This window comes from Epargyreus clarus, unplaced genomic scaffold (genome assembly GCF_041222505.1).
Source record: "Epargyreus clarus isolate Ecla_fem2 unplaced genomic scaffold, WU_Ecla_fem_2.2 ptg000032l, whole genome shotgun sequence".
Lineage (NCBI taxonomy): Eukaryota > Metazoa > Arthropoda > Insecta > Lepidoptera > Hesperiidae > Epargyreus > Epargyreus clarus.
This window is the reverse complement of record NW_027332237.1, coordinates 2,738,233-2,757,088: the sequence shown is the minus strand read 5'-3', so window position 1 is coordinate 2,757,088 and position 18,856 is coordinate 2,738,233. Positions and strand designations below refer to the sequence as shown.

General features: G+C 36.4%; 1 protein-coding gene across 1 annotated transcript in view; it reads left to right on the top strand.

The window, feature by feature from the left end:
- LOC140755038 (pikachurin) overlaps window positions 1-18,856 on the top strand; it is a 262,010-nt gene that overhangs the window by 239,577 nt on the left and 3,577 nt on the right. Inside the window, exons 9-14 of the mRNA XM_073090215.1 lie at window positions 8,501-8,901; window positions 12,511-12,588; window positions 14,405-14,550; window positions 15,329-15,572; window positions 16,222-16,313; window positions 17,662-18,039. Coding sequence (XP_072946316.1) covers window positions 8,501-8,901; window positions 12,511-12,588; window positions 14,405-14,550; window positions 15,329-15,572; window positions 16,222-16,313; window positions 17,662-18,039 — 1,339 coding nt within the window. The remainder of the gene's footprint in view (window positions 1-8,500; window positions 8,902-12,510; window positions 12,589-14,404; window positions 14,551-15,328; window positions 15,573-16,221; window positions 16,314-17,661; window positions 18,040-18,856) is intronic.

Sequence of the window (18,856 nt, the reverse complement as noted above, 5' to 3'; positions counted from 1 at the left end):
AATTTTCAAATTAACTTGCACGTTTAGACACAGCATATTTCTTCGCGCGTAACACGCGTAGAAATATGAAAATGTAGGTAAATGAGAGTTGGTCCCTATAGTCTCGGGACTAGAATAGGGTTACGGTATCCCTGTCGTAAGAGGCGACTAAAAGGGGCTTCTGGGGTTGCGGGCAGCAAGAGTGGGAGCTCGAACCGTCCAGCAAATAACCCCGGGAAGGACGACGGTGTCTGTGGCCGCATACCGTTGTAAACTACAAGTGTGTGGGAGAAGCGTAAACTGCTCCCACAGGGAAAATCCCGATTGGGGCATCGCGCTCAGAGGACTCCGGTTGTGTTACATCGGAGACCCCAAAGTTCTCCACCAAGCGCTGAGGACGGCCACCGGTTTTAGTGCGGTAAAAATCCCACATAACCCGGCGTCTCTCCCGGGTCGGGTACCTTTTGAAGGTTTCTCCCTCGTAAACAAAAAATGTAGTTTTCACGGCGCGATTTATTGCCGCTGCGACGCGATTGTCTGCTGTTTTCGCTTGCGACTGCGAACATATATTGATCTCTTTCCCGTTTACGGCTACTACGTAACTGCAGAAAGTTCTGCTGATGTAGAAAATTCTATTTAAATCCCACAAATCAGGCAACCCTGCTTACGTAGGACACGCGTTAGCGAGGATCGCAGCCGTCAACGGAATCCAGTTTGGGTGTGCGGATGTCTGCCAATTGAACCGTTTGTACGACGTTCGTTTTGTGCGATTTTCAAATTAAGTTGCACGTTTAGATACAGAACACATGGAGCGGTTTTATTCTACTTCCGCGCGCAATTCGCTTAGAAATATAAAAATCTACTCGTAGTTAAATGGTCCATATTCCCCTGCTCAAAGGGTCTTCTCTCAGAATTTGAGGGTTTTAGACCATAGTCACGTCAAGTGCAGATTAGTAGATTGATGATGATGATGCAACCTATACGCTTGAAAGCTTTTTTTGTGAACTTTAAGGTGTGTAAGTTTCGTCACACTTTTATCTCTTCATTTTAGAATCTGTAATAATTTACACAACTTTAAAAAACAACTTAAAGAATCTCAGATATCCAATTAAGAGGCCAAGCTTTCAACCACTGTGCTATCACTACTTTGTAGCGTAGCTAAGTCTAACTATAATGAAAAGAATGTAGCATATAAACAAAAGTTCATACAACTCTTTCTTTTTTATCTTTTACTGTAGAACTGATCAAAAGCTTGGTGTCAGCCCTATGATATGACATGAAGATCGAATCCCGGTTGCAAAGATCGAATCCCGCAATGCAATTTAGTTTGGGCGTTCCGATGTCCCCCAATTGGACCGATTTAGATAGTCCGTGCTATTTTGTTTGACGGATTTGTAATCGAAAGTTGAAATACCAAACTTGTGTTTTAAAGTTGACAGTGAAGGATTTACCGCACTTTGATCATTTTCATTTTTTTATGTTATAGGAGTAGCAGACGAGAATGCAGTCCACCTGATGGTAAGTGGCTACTGCCGCCCATGGATATCTGTAATCAATCCCAGATAGGATTAAATGTTCCTACCTGAAGTCGGCCACAGATGCGCCGCTACCCCTGAGGACTAAGCTGGAACGCCTCGGAAAAGTCTGTCTCCCTTACCACACCCTTCAAAACGGAACACAGCAGCGCCTAACACTGCTGTTATTAGATAGAAATAGGTGTAGCGGTGGTGCCAGAGTCGAACCACAAAGGGTTCTAACATCTTCAAATATGTTTTAATGTTTTAACCTTACAGGCATTTCAAAATCGTCGACTTTTGTCTGTTAAAAATCACTCAGACAGTCAATTCCATTTTTAAATAGACACAAGACCATCTACCACTCTGAAAACAACTCAGCCCATAAATAAACAACCTATTTGAAAGTCACATTTCAAAAATACATTGTAACTTATAATTTTCCTATCAAAAATACTTTTCAAAGCGATTCCATCATAAAATTCTGCCCAACTTTTTCGCGACAAAATCCTTATATCCCTCGGGAACCGTCCTTTTCAATAACAGGATCGTGGCAAATCTGTTGATGGATTCCCACCTATTTTTATTACTAGCACTTTATAAAGGACAGAGGCTTATTTTAATACTAGAGGATTTTTCTTTTTTGTCTCGATTTTTTCTGTTAGGCGTAGAAATGGAACATTCAGTCAATTTAAGAGTCGCATTTAATATGTTACCGCTACTCGCGATACGCGGTTACAGTAATATTTTATTATAAACTCGGCCTCTGAGGGGCCCGAAGTTCAAATTTCAGATAATCGGACAACGTAGACATTTCAATTATTTGCGAATTAGAAATTACTTATCACTTGTTTAAACGGTGAAGGAAAACATCGTGAAAACACCTGCATACTAGACAGATCTTTAAAAAATAAAAAAGTTCTTCAAGGTTCTATGAGTTCTGCCAATAAACACTTATCCATTACCATGGACTATGGCGTAATCCTTCTGAGAGGTCTGAGAGGAGACCCGTGCCCAACGGTGGAAAAATAAAGGATTGACGACGATTGTCCACGTGGGACAGTAAACCGCTCATAAAGATAGAAGGTTCGGAAGCCAGTAAGGAATTAAGGAAGTAAGGAATTTATTTAACGTTTAATTAATTTCCCGTTGCGGAAAATTAACAATAAACGTTTAAACGAGGCGTTTAATAGCTGCTTCCGAAATTTCCCCAAAATATTTCAAACGAGGGGAGTAATACGTGCGGAATACCATATGTTAAGTTTTAATATTCCTTACCACGAGGGGTATATTATTTATGGTTGTGTCTTTGATTTATATCGTGCGTACACACTGCGGTGGATGTGATAGCAAGTGAGTTATGTTGGTGATAATTGTTTCGACTAGGGTTTCGTACTCAAAGGCCTCTCTTAGAACCCTATTACGAAAGAGCCACTTATTTTGTGTACAAAAATTATATATACGCTTGAAATTTTTACAAGTATAAGTACCATTCATAATAACAATAATAAAAGTAGAAAAAACGTATAACATTACTTTCTTGTCAGTCTGACTGTATGTCCGTCACAGAAATTTGCCAGAAAAATTTGGATAAACAGCAATAGTGGAATTTCGCTCAAATTTACTGCATTTATTTTAATTTTCCCGAAAAACGGCACAGTACAGAACCCGTTCTAGGTGACCTTTGACAAAAATATAAGTAATTTCATGTTTATGTAAGGTTTAAAGACTACAATAGATTTGAAGAGCGAAGACACTTTTAAAGAAAATTTCTTTGTAGCTATCATGCAGTTTTTCAGATATGAGAAACTTTACGTTATTTTTAAATCCGAGACAGATACATGCATTTTATTTATTATGGATACATCTCTCCAACTGTCAGTTTCTCTCATAAACAAATTCTTGTGGTTGCGAGCGAGCTTTCCATTTGCATGCCAAATGTGGTACATGTGATCGTCACAGTGTCATATCTACCGACGTGACGTATCGCATGAAGAGATATACTCGTAGACATCTACATGGTAGGTAAATGGAATACGGTGAAATGAAACGAGATGGAATGTGATTTGATGAAATGTAATCAGATGAAATTAAATGGTACAAGATGGAATGAAATTCAATTAAATAAGGTTTTTTTTTATAATGTAGGAGTAACATACGAGCTTGCAGTCCACCTGATGGTAAGTGGCTACTGCCGCCCATGGACATCTGTAATCAATCCCAGACAGGATTAGATATTCCTACCTGAGGTCGACCACAGATGCGCCGCTACCCCTGAGGACTATGCTGGAACGCCTCGGAAAAGTCTTTATCCCTTATCACACCCTTAAAACCGGAACACAGCAGCGTCTAACACTGCCGTTATTAGGTAGAAATAGTTGTGGCGGTAGTGGCGCCGGAGTCGAACCACAAAGGGTTCTACCACCTTCGTGATGAACCTACTAAGATGAACGAAATATGAGTAATTGAGACATCATGTAATTAAATGTTATTTAATTATTTTTGAAGGAAGTGCTGTCATACAAATAAAAATAAATAAAACAGTTCTAGTGTCTATAAGCTTTCCATTGGCATGCGAAATGTGATCATGACATGTGATCGTCACAGTGTCATATCTACCGACGTGACATGTCGCATAAAGAGATGTAGGTATATCTACATGGAATACGGTGAAATGAAATGAGACGGAATGGGATTTGATGAAATGGGAGATGAGATTTAATGATACGTGATAGAATGAGATTGAATTAAATGAATTACGATGGAACGAGATGGGATGTAGTGACATGAGACGTAACGAAATGTGATTAATTGAGATATCATGAAATGAAATGTAGATGTAACTGATATCACACAAATGAAATAAGTAAAATTAAGTTTGAAAGTGCCTAACCCAATCTTGTGTTTGAATAAATTGGGATGTTTTTTGCTACTTATTAAAGATGATGAAGATATGTAGGTATATCTACATAGAATACAGTAAAATGAAATGGACGAAATGGAATTTGATTAAATGTGAGATGAGATTAAGATACGTGATGAAATGGAATGACCTGAGACGTAACGAAATGAGATTAATTCAGAAACATCAAAATACTATGTTTTCTACATATAAAAACGTATATACTCGTAAGTTGTAAAATCTTAGTCGTTGTAAAACCGTCCACAGAAAGTACTAAACAAAATATTTTTGACTTTGAGTTTTTCTGTTCATCTCTCTTCCGTGTTTCAAGTAACGTTCCTCACAGTCGGTTAATTTCAAGTAATTTATAGTTCTGACGTCACTAGCCGCAACAGAGCACCCGGTCATTAGTTCCTGAACTCAGACAGAATATAAATTAAGAATTAAGAAATGTACTTACCGTAAACATTGTGAATGGAAAAGTGAAAACTTAGATACTTGACATTTAAACAAATGATAATTTCGGTTGAATAGAGAAACTAATGATAATACTTAAAACAGATAATAAGAAGTAATTATAAATAATGTAATATTAAAAGCAATTAAAAAGAGCTATGGAATAGGTAAGTCAGTCGAAATTCATTAGTGATTTTTAAAGTTTGGTAGTACCACATATATTTGTACCCTTAACATTTTTAAAAGCTGCTATGTTTTCACTTGAGATTCTTGAGGAGCGATTTATTTTTAACACGCTTTTATTAGCTTGGGTTGTATGTATTTATGTAGGTATGTATGTAAGTAACAAGTATCGGAATCTTTGAACCCGATTTCTATACACTGAACGTTCAGTTTATTTCAAAATTTTGAAGAATTATCAAAAACCGATGACAATACACGATTTTAATACTTTTGTACCATTGTCCTTATCAAGATCCTAAGGATAACCGATTTTCGAGGCGAGATTGTTCAAGCGCCTTAGAGAAAGTTCATCGCAAGATACTAGATTGCAAGTAATTATTGCTTTTTAGTTTCAATAAGGCGTAACTGTTATAGGGTGATTTTTAGTTTTGAAAATAATAATGTTATTTCCCTATAACTCAATTGTACTGAAACATATCTAGAATGCCCTCTTGTAGAATGATTTTTAGGATTCCGTACTCAAAGGTTAAAACGAAACCCTCCGCTATCTGTTCGTTTGTCACTGGGCTTTATCTCTTAAATCGTAATAGATAGACACTTGATTTTTTTACAAACGATGCATATGGTGGTCGCTATAACAACAAATACTAAAAATTAATAAAATAAATATGATAAAATCAACTAAAAAGTAGGAAATAATTTCAATCCAACAATTAATTAAGTAGTTAATCAGTAAATAGTATAATTGTGGAAAAAGTGTGGGGTGCTTTTCGAATCTGATAAAAGGATTTGATTTTATCATAAAAGCGTGTTTTTTAGTTTTTTGAACTATATTTATTATTACATAAGTTTGAAGGTGGCAGGATTCTATATGATTCGACACCAGAGGCGCCTATATCACACTTATTTCTATCTTATAACAACATTAGCACTGCTGTGTTCTTTTTGAAGGACGACATACTTAGCCCAGGCGTTCCAACTTAGTTGTCAGGGGATCCAACTGTGGTCGACTTCAAGTAGAACTCTAACCTTATCTGAAGTTGATTGCAGATGTCCATTGTACGCAATTGCTACTTACCATCAGATGGACTGCATGCTCGTTTGCTACTTATATTCTTGTTATAAAAATACAAAATAACATTACAATATCATCTAAGGCTCACATACAGGCTAGAGAGGCACCTGTACCTCGTAACATCAGGATTACAGCACAACTTTTGTAATCCAGTTTAACTTACTGCAAACTGTTTAAACTTACAAGATACCGGGTTTCCATTAGTTCTCGGTAACTTCAGAGATTAAGACTTAGTGATAAATTGTGTTTTCCTCAAGCATCATTTTTTCAGTGTTTAAGACTTCCCTGGATCGCTATACATTACGGGGTTCTTTAAATAAGGTGCAATAAGATCTCTTTGAGGACCAGCAATGTACTCGTATATTGGTATCTCCTATGTAATATCTGTGTGGAATGAAGAGGGAAACACTTATTCTAAAGGTATTATACTCAGGGGCAGAAAAGTATGTGAGTAACTTCAGATAGGAATTTAAACCTATCTAAGCTTGGTTACAATCAGATGTACCACCGACACGCCTATTTCTGCCTAACAACAGCAGTGTTAATCGTCGTTGTGTTTAGTTTGACGGGTGTGGTAAGAGAGACATACTAATGCAAGGCGTTCCAGCTTGGGGGTAGCGACGCATCTGTGGCCGACCTCAGATAGGAATATCTAATCCTTCTGGGGTTCCAGATGTTCACGGGCGGCAGTAGCCACTTATCATCAGGTGGAATCCATGGTACTCACTACCTCACTACAGCAGTATTTCCAAAAATCAATCTTTTACTTTTAATATATTTAGAAGCACAGATTTAAAACAATTTAAATCTTAATCATGCGTTCGTATGGACCATACGTGACTTTGAATCCCAAATGTGACCTACAAAAGCCTTATGAAATCTCCGCACGAGGGAACATGTCGCAAATAGTATTTCGTGACACGTCTCTTTATTTTTACATATTCTATACCTACTGCTTAGGTTTTCTCTTTTAAAGGTTCCGTATCCAAAAGATAAAAACGGAACCCTATTACTAAGTCTCCGGTGTCAATCCGTCTGACACAGCTCTATCTCTTAAACCGTAATAGATAGACACTTGAATTTTTTACAGAGTATGTAGGTATAACTATGGCCTATTCCTGTAGTTCCGGGACAAGAATAGGGCTACGCTATCCCATGCCTGTCGTAAGAGGCGACTAAAAGGGGGCTTCTGGGGTCGTGGGTGGCAAGAGTGGGAGCTCGAACCACCCGGCCAACGGCACCGGGAAGGACGGCGGTATGTGTGGTCGCATACCGTCGTACGCACCAGACAGTGTGGTGATACAAACTCACCTGGGCAGAGCCCGACGGGGCAATGCGCTAAGAGGACTTCTGTTGCGTTCCTTTGGAGATCCCGGAGTCCTCTACGCAGCGCTACGCAGCACCGGGGGGGTTTTAGTGCGATAAGAGTCCTACATAACCCTGTGTCGCTCCCAAGGCATCGCTATTAACCACAAACATACTATTGAACCACAAACTAAAAACTATAAATTACTGTCATCGTAGTGCGAACAAGGCTTTATTCCATCGACCCAGCGCATAGGGCCCTTGTCACTGAGCCACAGTGAAGTATTGATAAAATGGAACTCCCCCGTGAACAGAATACGTAACGATTGACACGCGCCTGAAAAAGAAATGAGTTTTTAAATTTTACATTTGCTTCACGTGGGTTTTTCGTTTTTAAAAACCGTCAGGATTCTTTCTGCCTTTTAGAGTGACGTTGTTGTAGGTAATATTTTTTGATAGATGTTAGTTATGTATGATTCTAACGGGAAGGTATCTTCGCAGAACAATTATGTAGGTATCTTCGACATTCATGTGTTGCGTGAAATAGATTTGAACTTTCGGTGAAAGTGGAAGGGTGGGGATACGTCATATGGTGTGATATGGGAGACATACTTTTTCGAGGCATTCCAGCTTGGTCCTCAGTGGTAGAGATGCATTTATAACCGACCTCAGGTAGGAAACTAATCTTATCTGGGGTTCATTACAGGCCCAGTAGCCACTTATCACACATCCACCTGGGACTGCATACTCGTCTGCTACTACATACTACTTATTTCATTAACAAAAATGACTTGCATAGTAAAAGACTTGCATGGAGTACAAAATGCTAAATTCATCATTCAATTTCATTATTGTCTTATTTAAAAATCAAATCTGAAACTCTATTCAAGGCACTTCGATATTATAACTAAAATCAGCAATATAATTATAATTTTTATAAATAAATAAATAAAAAATCGTAGTAATTTGCCCTTGCCCAGGCGGTGGATTGTGGCCTAGAACCCCTCTCACTCTGAGAGAAGGTCATGCCCACCATTGAGATGGTGATTGACGACAATTTAATTAAATTAATATATTTTGTTACAGCTGAATGCGCCCCAACCCTCGCTCCGTGGAAGCCCAGCGAAGTCACTAGCGAAACGATCCCACACCAACACGACAACGACAATCACGGCATCTACGACATCAACGACATCGTGCACTTCGAAGACAACGACATCGTAATGAGAGACTCGAAAATTGACGACCAGAACAAATTGGACAACTCAGTAGAACAATTCAAGAGTTATAGAGATTTTAATGGGATTAAAAAAGTGCAGATTAATACTGAAAGAAATAAGAATGTTGGGGAAGTGGATAATGAGTTGAGAAGTGATGATAAGGAAGTTAATTGTGAATGTCAGCATGGGGGCGGGTGTGTCGCAAGGGTCTGTTTATGCCCTCTTGGCTATGCGGGTGTAAGGTGTGAAATAACGCTGGATTTGAAGGTACGAGATTCCATTATTTCTTGTTCTAAAAATAATATAATTTAGAAAGTAAATAATATAGAGAACTGACCAATTTTGAGATTAGACACTATGATATGACCGACATGACACTACACTACAGTGAGTAATAATTCGCCTTTTCCGTAATGAGTCACTGCTTCTTTTAGAAAAATTATAATAGCTCAATTGTATACAACAATAAATTTGAATGAATAGGAAATGAAACAAAAAGTTGTCATACTGAAAATAGTAATATTAGAGTCTCTCGATCATTTCCAATTACTTTTGACTTACTTACTGCAAGTTATATACTTACAAGTGTTACATTAATTTCATTTGTCTCTATCTCCAAACGACGCCATTATTTTTAGTTGACACTTTAATTTCCACTTGTACATTGTAACAGTGGCCTCTTTATCTTTTTTATGTTTTTTTGTTAAGCTTTTTATGACTCTACTATATTCCCAGTGAATTCTACATTCTACATAATACATAATATATTCAATTATTTTGTCTACAGTGCCTCATTAAATTTCAATTACAACTTAAAACAATTAGACCTTTTCTAATGTTTCAACGTCCTTACAGATAGCTCCTTTGTCACCGTACCCATCATTTCACTAATTATCTACACTGTCGGCATCACCTCCCTAAATTACAATTCACACTTCCGCTTTCAAAGGAACACTCCCTTTTGTCCTTTTGTAAATTTTCTCATTTGCTTTTTCTATGTTACACTTTGAGCTTTTGTTCATTATAATTTTTGTATTGTTTTCGCTTGTATCCCGTTTAACTAATGTGTGTATGGTTTTATTTTCTTTTTTGTCTTTATTTTATTGTAGATACTTTTGATTTACTTTAAATAATATTATCGCGCGTATTTATCGTATGTTCTACTAGGAAATTTCATCGTTCTGTCCCATACTAGTTTCTTGGTTTCTTTAATACAAGCTTTTATTTAACTGATCCTTGATAATACGTAGGTATACATAATTAGATGTATATGTGATCGTGAACTCTTGCAATTAAAATGTTGAACAAGCCCTTTCTAAGTCAAGTACGGCGGAAAATGATTTACTAGTACTATGCACCGCCATGATATGGGTATCAAATAAAAGGCTTTTCTGAGAGGTATATTAAAAAACTTAGCTTTAGACACTTAGAAAAATAGAGTTTTTATAAGTACTTGTCGTAATAGTTATACGCTTAACAAAGATCTTCAACGGAGATATAACAAAGTTAAAACAAATTGTTAAAGAAACTTTATGAGGTACTTCCAGGGAGAAGTTTAAATGAACGCCGCAATATGTTTACTCCAAGACTTAGTGTACGACTTTAATTAGTTGGAAGATCAGGGGTTTTAAGAACCTGGGGTTTATAAGTACAAATGAATAACTACTGTTAAACTAACAAGGTCCTTAATGAACTTGCTCTAAAAGTCAAACCGCGTTTTTTAAGTAATGACCTCAAAAAGTCCTTTGAAATGTTGCTTTTTACCACGCTTTTATTAGCTTGACGTATATGTATATATGTAACAGAATTGAACTCAATTTTTACTCACTTTGAATAGTCAGTTTAAATCAAAATTTTGATCAATTATCAACAACCGATGACAATGCACGATTTTAGTAATTTTGTCCCATTGTCCTTATCATGATCACCTGTCGCGGTTTTCGAACGCCTTAGAAAAAGTTCATGGCAAAATTACTGCACGATAGATTGCAACAATGATTACTTTTTAGTTAGATTAACTAAAAAAGTGTGGTTTTTAGTTTTTTAAAATAACAATTATTTGTAATGTAAGCAATGAACGAATACTGACATGCAATGTTTTATTTATGATGTTTCATCATGATAAAAATGCATATCTAATGACGTCGAATTTTACTTGGAAATTGGACTGCTCTTATGAGTAAGACTTATTTATAGAGTAAGACTCTTGAAGTAGAACTACTTGATATCGGTTCGATGCAAACAGATGCACTGATAGTAAATAATGCCCTGAGGTTAAACTTGGTAGCTCAGCAAACCATCAGAATCAGAGTTCACTAGGTTGACGCTAAAGAATTAAGGTAATAAATATAGTTCAAAAAACTAAAAAACACGCTTTTATGATAAAATCAACTAAAAAGTAGAAAATAATTTTCAATATAGGAATCAATTAAGGAACAGTAAATTGTATAATTGTGGAAAAAGTGTGGGGTGCTTTTCGAAAATTAATAAGTGGAGTGTAATTGTATAATTGTGGAAAAAGTGTGGGGTGCTTTTCGAAAATTAATAAGTGGAGCACTCCACGCTATTTTCACAATTATACAATTTACTGTTCCTTAATTGATTCCTAGATTGAAAATTATTTTCTACTTTTTAGTTGATTTTATCATAAAAGCGTGTTTTTTTAGTTTTTTGAACTATATTTATTTTATTAATTTTTAGTATTTGTTGTTATAGCGACCATCATTATGCATCGTCTGTAAAAACAAATCAAGTGTCTATCTATTACGGTTTAAGAGATAAAGCCCTGTGACTCACGAACAGACAGCGGAGGGTTTCGTTTTATCCTTTGAGTACGGAATCCTAAAAATCATTCCAAAAGATGGCATTATAGATATGTTTCAATACATTTGAGTTATAGGGAAATAACATTATTATTTTTCATAGCTAAAAATCAATCAAGTAACTTTGTCTGTACGCTCCTATACGCTCCATAAGGCGCTTTCTCTCGCCTGTAAAAAAATCAAGTGTCTATCTATTACGGTTTAAGAGATAAAGCCCTGTGACTCACGAACAGACAGCGGAGGGTTTCGTTTTATCCTTTTAGTACGGAATCCTAAAAATCATTCTAAAAGATGGCATTATAGATATGTTTCAATACATTTGAGTTATAAGAAAATAACATTATTATTTCTCATAGCTAAAAATCAATCTAGTAACTTTGCCTGTACGCTCCATAAGGCGCTTTCTCTCCCCTCGAAAATCTTTAATCCTGAGGATGTTGATAAGGACTATGGTACAAAATTATTAAAATCGTGTATTGACATCGGTTTTTGATAATTCTTGAAAATTTTGAATTAAACTGAACGTTCAAAGTGGATTCTACGTTCAAAGTGGATTCTATATAGGATAATAATCGGGCTCAAAGATTCCGTTACTGTTACATACATACATACATACAAACGTACAACCCAAGCTAATAAAAGCGTGTTAAAAATAGGTGTGTCGGTGGTGCCGCTGCAGTGTGGTACTAAAAATTATATACTTACATAAGCCTACCTCGTGTACCTTTAAAACAAATAAAAGATAAAATTAAATAACCTATAATGTCATTGTTTCAAGAGAACTATAAATATTTGGTAAAGGACCTTCTCACATTCGTTTTACAATGAAGGGCAGACGTATCGATTGAATAATCCCTAAATACCTTCAATTGGTAATGAGAATAAAAAACGTTTCACCCAACTTCGACCTCCAACAAAAATTATTTTAGTTATAAATAACTCTTAGTTTGTTTTTTTGGTATTCATTGGGTATATTAGACACCTCTGCTCTAAGCTAAGGGTTGTAAAAACTTATGATCAATATGTGACTAAAATATAAATTTATTTTTTATAGGTGCCACGATTCAACGGGTCTTCCTATCTTCGGCTACCAGGTCTTGGAAACTCGGCGCAGTCTTGGCTTGATATACAGGTATTTATATGTATTTTTTTTATAAGAATGAAGTAGCAAGCTAGCTTACAGTCAACCTGAAGGTAATTAGCCTCTACCGCCCATGGACATCTGTAACCGACACTTTGAAGAACAGGGGCTCCACCAGATACCTATTAAAGCGTAACACACTGAGAACATCGGGCCTAAAAATGACAACAGAAGTACCAATTCTTTATAGTTTGACAAATTTGTGATCTGTAAAGAACCTATTTTGAATAAAAAATTTTGATTTGATTTGATTTGAATTAAATATGTGTATTGTATCTTTTATTTTCCTTCAGAAAGGATACAGTTTTACGATTAAGTATTTGGCGTATACTGAAGATAAAGCTAACCATACACACTCACATAATTTAATTGAAATCAGTTGAGCGATTTCTAAATCTAGTGTGTACGAACACAGAGTCACCACGAGCATTCTGAATCACGCTATCGAAGTTTACTAAACATCTTGTACATATATATATAGCGAGAGACATGAGATTGTCGGAGCAAGCCGCTCCCGGGCATGATCACCTAGCCCGGCGAAAGATCTCACTTTGCCAAAATATATTATAGTATATTAAGAAAACATGCTTCGAATCTCCAAATACCGTTACTATGCAATGAGTTTTAATTGATGATCTCATTCAATTAACTGAGTGCCTTTAAGATAGCTAGCTCCTCAATTATTTAATAGCGTTAAATCAATTCCGTTTGTTTTGTGATATATGGTTGAAAAGGAATGTATTCGTGGAATTAATATTTTGTTTCTAACGACGTATGACACGTTTATGTATAACGAGCTTTTGCCCGCGACTTCGCTCGCGTTACGAAGTAATATTATTATTTACCAAGAAGATTTATACAAATTTTCATCCCCTATTTTATCCCCTTGGGGGTAGAATTGATCAAAATCCTTTCTTACCGGATGCCTACGTCATAACATCTACCTGTATGCCAAATTTCAGCCCGATCCGTCCAGTGGTTTGGGCTGTGCGTTGATAGATTACTATGTCAGTCAGTCACCTTTGAGTTATATACGAGTATATTTAGATAATATGTTCATATATTTTATCAGTCACCTTTGAGTTATATACGAGTATATTTAGATAACATGTTCATATATTTTATCAGTCACCTTTGAGTTATATACGAGTATATTTAGATAATATGTTCATATATTTTATCATTGGCCAAGTGCGAGTCAAATTATCAGGGTAAATCAAAGCGTACCTACATTCAATCTGGCAAGAGGAAGTTTACACTAAATTAGTTAATTGGGCGCTTCAAGCTTTTAAAATCATTTATTGTACTAAAATATTATAATTACAAATATTTATTTATTATTAATTGCATAAAAATATTACTTACATTTTAGTACGAATAAAAGTTTTTTGTAAAAAGTTTTTTAATTTTAATATATTCAGTATTTGACGTTATAGCGGTCACTGTTATGCATATTCTGTAAAAATGTGAAGCGTCTTTCTATTACGGTACAGGAAATAGAGCCTTATGACAGACGTACAGATAGCGGAGGCTTAGTTATAAAGCTCCGTTTTTACCCATTGGATACGGAACTCTAAAAATTAATTGTTAAAAATAAGTCTACCCTATTCTCGTTTGTCTTTTTAAGCACTTTGCTTTTTATGGGGTACGCTGACTGGGCTAGGTAACCTTCATTCTTGCCGTCCGCAATTCCTGAACTCATTTTAGTTTTTTACAACAGACAAGAGATTCCATCATCTATTCTGGCCCAGATACTATAAGCTACAAGACTTATTTACTAATAATTTAAAATTGTTTTTTTTTTCAGATAACACTGAAGCCGACGAATGGAGATGGCTTACTCCTTTACAACTCTGAGCATCCGAGCGGCGATGGAGATTTCTTCTCGCTGCACCTGCGGGATTACTTTGTGGAATTCGCATTTGATCTCGGCTCCGGGATAGCTCTCGTCAGGTGCGAATTTATACCTATGAGCATTTTCATTCAAAGAGGTAGTCTTTGTATAATAATCATTATTAAAAATATATCTAGTTAATCTAACTAAGAAGTAATATTGTAATTGTTGCGATCTATCGTGCAGTAACTTTGCTATAAACTTTCTCTAAGGCGGTCGAACATTGATAATGGGACAAAATTATTTAAATCGTTTATTTTCTCCAGTTGTTGATAATTATCCAAAATTTTAAATTAAACTGTCTGTTCAAGGTGGGTAAAAATCGTGTTCAAAGATTGTTATATACTTACATACAGGTCACGCCAAAAAGTAAAAGCGTGGTAAAAAATAAATGATAGTGATAATACGAGCTGGCTAAGTGTGTTGATTATCACTTTAAATAACTTGATTTTTCTTCGCAAGTTCACATCTTCACCGCCACATCTATATCTACCTCATAACAGAAGTGTTAAGCGTTGCTGTCTATGGTAAGGGAGACATATCCGAGGCGTTCCAGCTTAATCCTCAGAGGTAGCGGCACATGTGGTTGACCTTAGGTAGGAATATCTACCCTATCCTAATCCTAGGGGTTTTTAGACATCCATTTATGGGCGGCAGTAACCACTTACCATCAGGTGGAATGTATGCTCGTCTGCTACTCCTATATCATAAAAAAATAGAAATCGTCGATGACATTTCTCCTTGCCATGTTCGGTCTATTGCCCCTATATAGTTTAATCTTTGATGTTTCCCAGCTTTTACACCAAATTTAATATCTATGTGTTATTGCATATCCAGATCAGCATACCCATTAGAAGCGAACAGCTGGCACCACGTCTCAGTAAGTCGTTCAGGCCGACGCGCCGCTCTACGTGTCCGCTCGGTACACCGCACCGACACTCAGGACACCACGCGTTCGGTGCTCTCGCGAGGTGTTGCGAGACACCTGACACTCAAGCAACCTATGATGTTAGGGGGCGCGCCACATCCTCTACCACCGAGACTGGCGTTGCGGACGTCGTTCAGTGGATGTGTTGGACAGGTGTGTTATGTTAATGTTTATTTATTTTATTTTAATAGGAAAACATACATTGTACAGTTATACCTATACAGTTAACACTTAATAAAACAACACACCATTTAGCTGTTTTCGTATATTACATCATCATCATCCCTTTACTGTCCCACTGCTGGGCACGGGTCTCCTCTCAGAATGAGAAAGATGAGAAGGATGAGTAGCAAATTATTTATTTATTTATTAGTCAATCCGACAGTGATACATAGAATTTCACAATATATAGTAAGTTGGAGATTAAGCCAAAACAGGATTACATATATAGTATAGGTAGTAAATTACCGACGTGTGAGTGTTTGTGTGTATGTGTGCACAACTGCGTGTGCGTATGAGTTCCCCCGTCGTAGTTAAAATCATTAACTCATAAACGCATATATCGGTCCTCGGGCCCTTCGATTAAGAGGCAATGTTTCAACTTATAAGGAATCACTACTTATTGCACATAGGCCCCATTTGAACAGGTACAGTACTTAGGGTGTTGCTGTCTATATCCTGGGTTTCATCTTTTACGTGTCTTTCGACATCAAAGAAAACACAAGTAGAGTAGCACTATTCAAAAATGATATCATACACCATAGACGGTAACCATATTAACCAATTGTTATTACATTTCCAGCTGGTAATAAACGACGAAGAACTGTCAGTGGTGTCGTCAGCTCTAGGCGGTGTCAACGTAGACAACTGCGAGGAACCCAACGACACCTGCACGTGAGTTAATGTCGTAGAAAAACTTAAATTTGATAATTTTACCAAAACCATATAATAAGAATGTAAGTCGAATATATTTATAAAAAAAGTACAAGAATTGAGAATAAGTGACAATAGTAATTTCTGTGTGCGTCGACTCCGGCGGCACCACCGCCACACCTACGAGTATTTCTGCCTAACAGCAGTGTTAAGCGCTGCTGTGTTCTAGTTTGAAGAGTGTGGTAAGGGAGAGATACTTTTCCGAGGCGTTCCAGTTTAGTCCTCAGAGGTAGGCACATCCGTGGCCGACCTCAGGTAGGAACATAATCTTATCTGGCGTTGATGACAAATGTCCAAGGGTAACGGTGAATGCTTACCATCAAGTGGACTACATGCTCGTTTACTGCAAAATGTTGTAATCACAGCTATTACATTCTTAGCCATTAAGTAAATACCTATTAAAATAATAAACGATGGAAAATGTATGAAAATAATGAATTTTAGAAGTGCTTAATATCGCTTACAAGGAAAACAGTAATAATAATTATGACGCTTATTATACATTGATTCTTTACCCACATCCTGTGGTAAATATGTAATTGTTAACAATAAATCATTGTGTACAAAATACATACATACGTATTTCACTAATGATATTGTATAAATGTGACTCAATTGAACATAATAACAATATGATTAAAGTAATTAATAAAGTTGTTTTCTATTATTTGTCTAATGGGATGCACTTAGAAATAATGTTGTTTGTAACATTGGACGCAAACGAGCTTGCAGTCCACTTGATGGTAAGTAGTCACTGTCACTCATGGATAACTGTGACCAACTCAATATAGAAGAGGTTCTACCAGAAACCGATCAGATGCGTTGCTCTCTTGAGGAATAAAATGGTCTCCTCATATGAGTGACTGTTATAGTACGCGTAAAGCTGCTAGTCCGCTCTGAATATAGAAATGAATCGCGTCGCCATAGCAAATTGTATGACTACACCTGCTCGCAACTTCAGAGCGGACTAGCAGTTTGGCGCGGACTATACCTATAGACATCTTCCACATAGAACATAGGTTTTAGCAGCGGATCAGAGATGCGTTGCCACTGAGGTCTAAGATGGTCGCTTCATATGAAAGTCAGTCATCCAAAACCTTCCACCGAAAAGAACTGCTTCACGCTAGAATTAGTTATTACGGCAGTACCTACCTTCTCGATCGAAACATGAGCTCTACCATCTTTTGGGAATGTAATGTAATAATTTTATGTTATTTTTAAGAAATTCTCAAGTAATACATTTAATTCTTAAGAGAATAAACATAGCTCAAACCTTAATATAAGAAACGAATTTAACATTGTTTTACAGGAACAACCTGTGTAAAGAAATATTGGAACCAATAACGCAGTACCCAAAAAACATAACCGAAAACGAAATACACCACTCAATAGTCGCGAAAAAGGGCTTCAAGGCGAAATACCACAAAGTGAAGACAAAGAAGCGATCACACCACCTAGAGAAGTATAAGAAGAAATACATCGCCAGTAAGAAGTATCAGTACATACAGAATATCGTGGAGAGGGACAGTGGAGAACTGCCGGAAGGGCCAGAGTATGACGGACAGACGTACATGCAAGTGAAGTATTTGGATGATAATGATGTGAACTGGGGTGATATGAACACGTACCCAAGCTTCACTGGAACTGATAGTTTTATACATATTGATGATGAGGAGACTATGAAACGGTAAGAGGATTTTGTTCTTGGATTATTTTTAATTATTACCGAAGTTAAATTGATTAAACTGTGTATTTATTTTTGAAATTGTTCTATGACATTTAAATTTGTAATCAAAGATCAAAATTATGGAAAAATATGTCGGGAATGTGTTGATAATATAATCCAGGTTAGATTATTATTATATTAATTAATTCAAAATATGGTTAGTATGAGAATTCATTGTATTATATCAACGATAAGTATCATACGTTTTGCGACGTAACATTACGTTCTGTCACGTTACGTATCGTAACTTGATGTAACATAACCTGTGACGCAATTTAACTTAACCTAAATGCTGTACCTACCATACCATAACCTAACGTTACATGTGACTAACCTATGACCTACCGTAATGTGACGTAACGCAACCTGTGAAGTAATGTAACGATTAGTGATCTATCATAACGTAACTTAACGTCATCTGTTACCTACTTTATTTATTTATGAATTTTTAATTTATAGTGAGATTTTTTCGCTGGCCGAACACATCATCCCGTACAAACAGACTGTAAAGCAATATATTCATCCCATAACATTGTATAATACGAGTATTTACTTTTAAAAGATTTCAAATTGCGCACATGCGGAGTTTCTTTCACCACTTCCTCTCCATAACGAACCACTTTCCAAAGCGGTAGTACTTTGTTGATTTTCGAAAAAAAAATCTATATGAATCAATTTTGAATAAATGAAATTTGAATTTGATTTTAAATCTGCGACCTACAATAATGTTAAGTGACGTGATGCAACGTAACGTGACGTGACGCAACGTAACGTGACG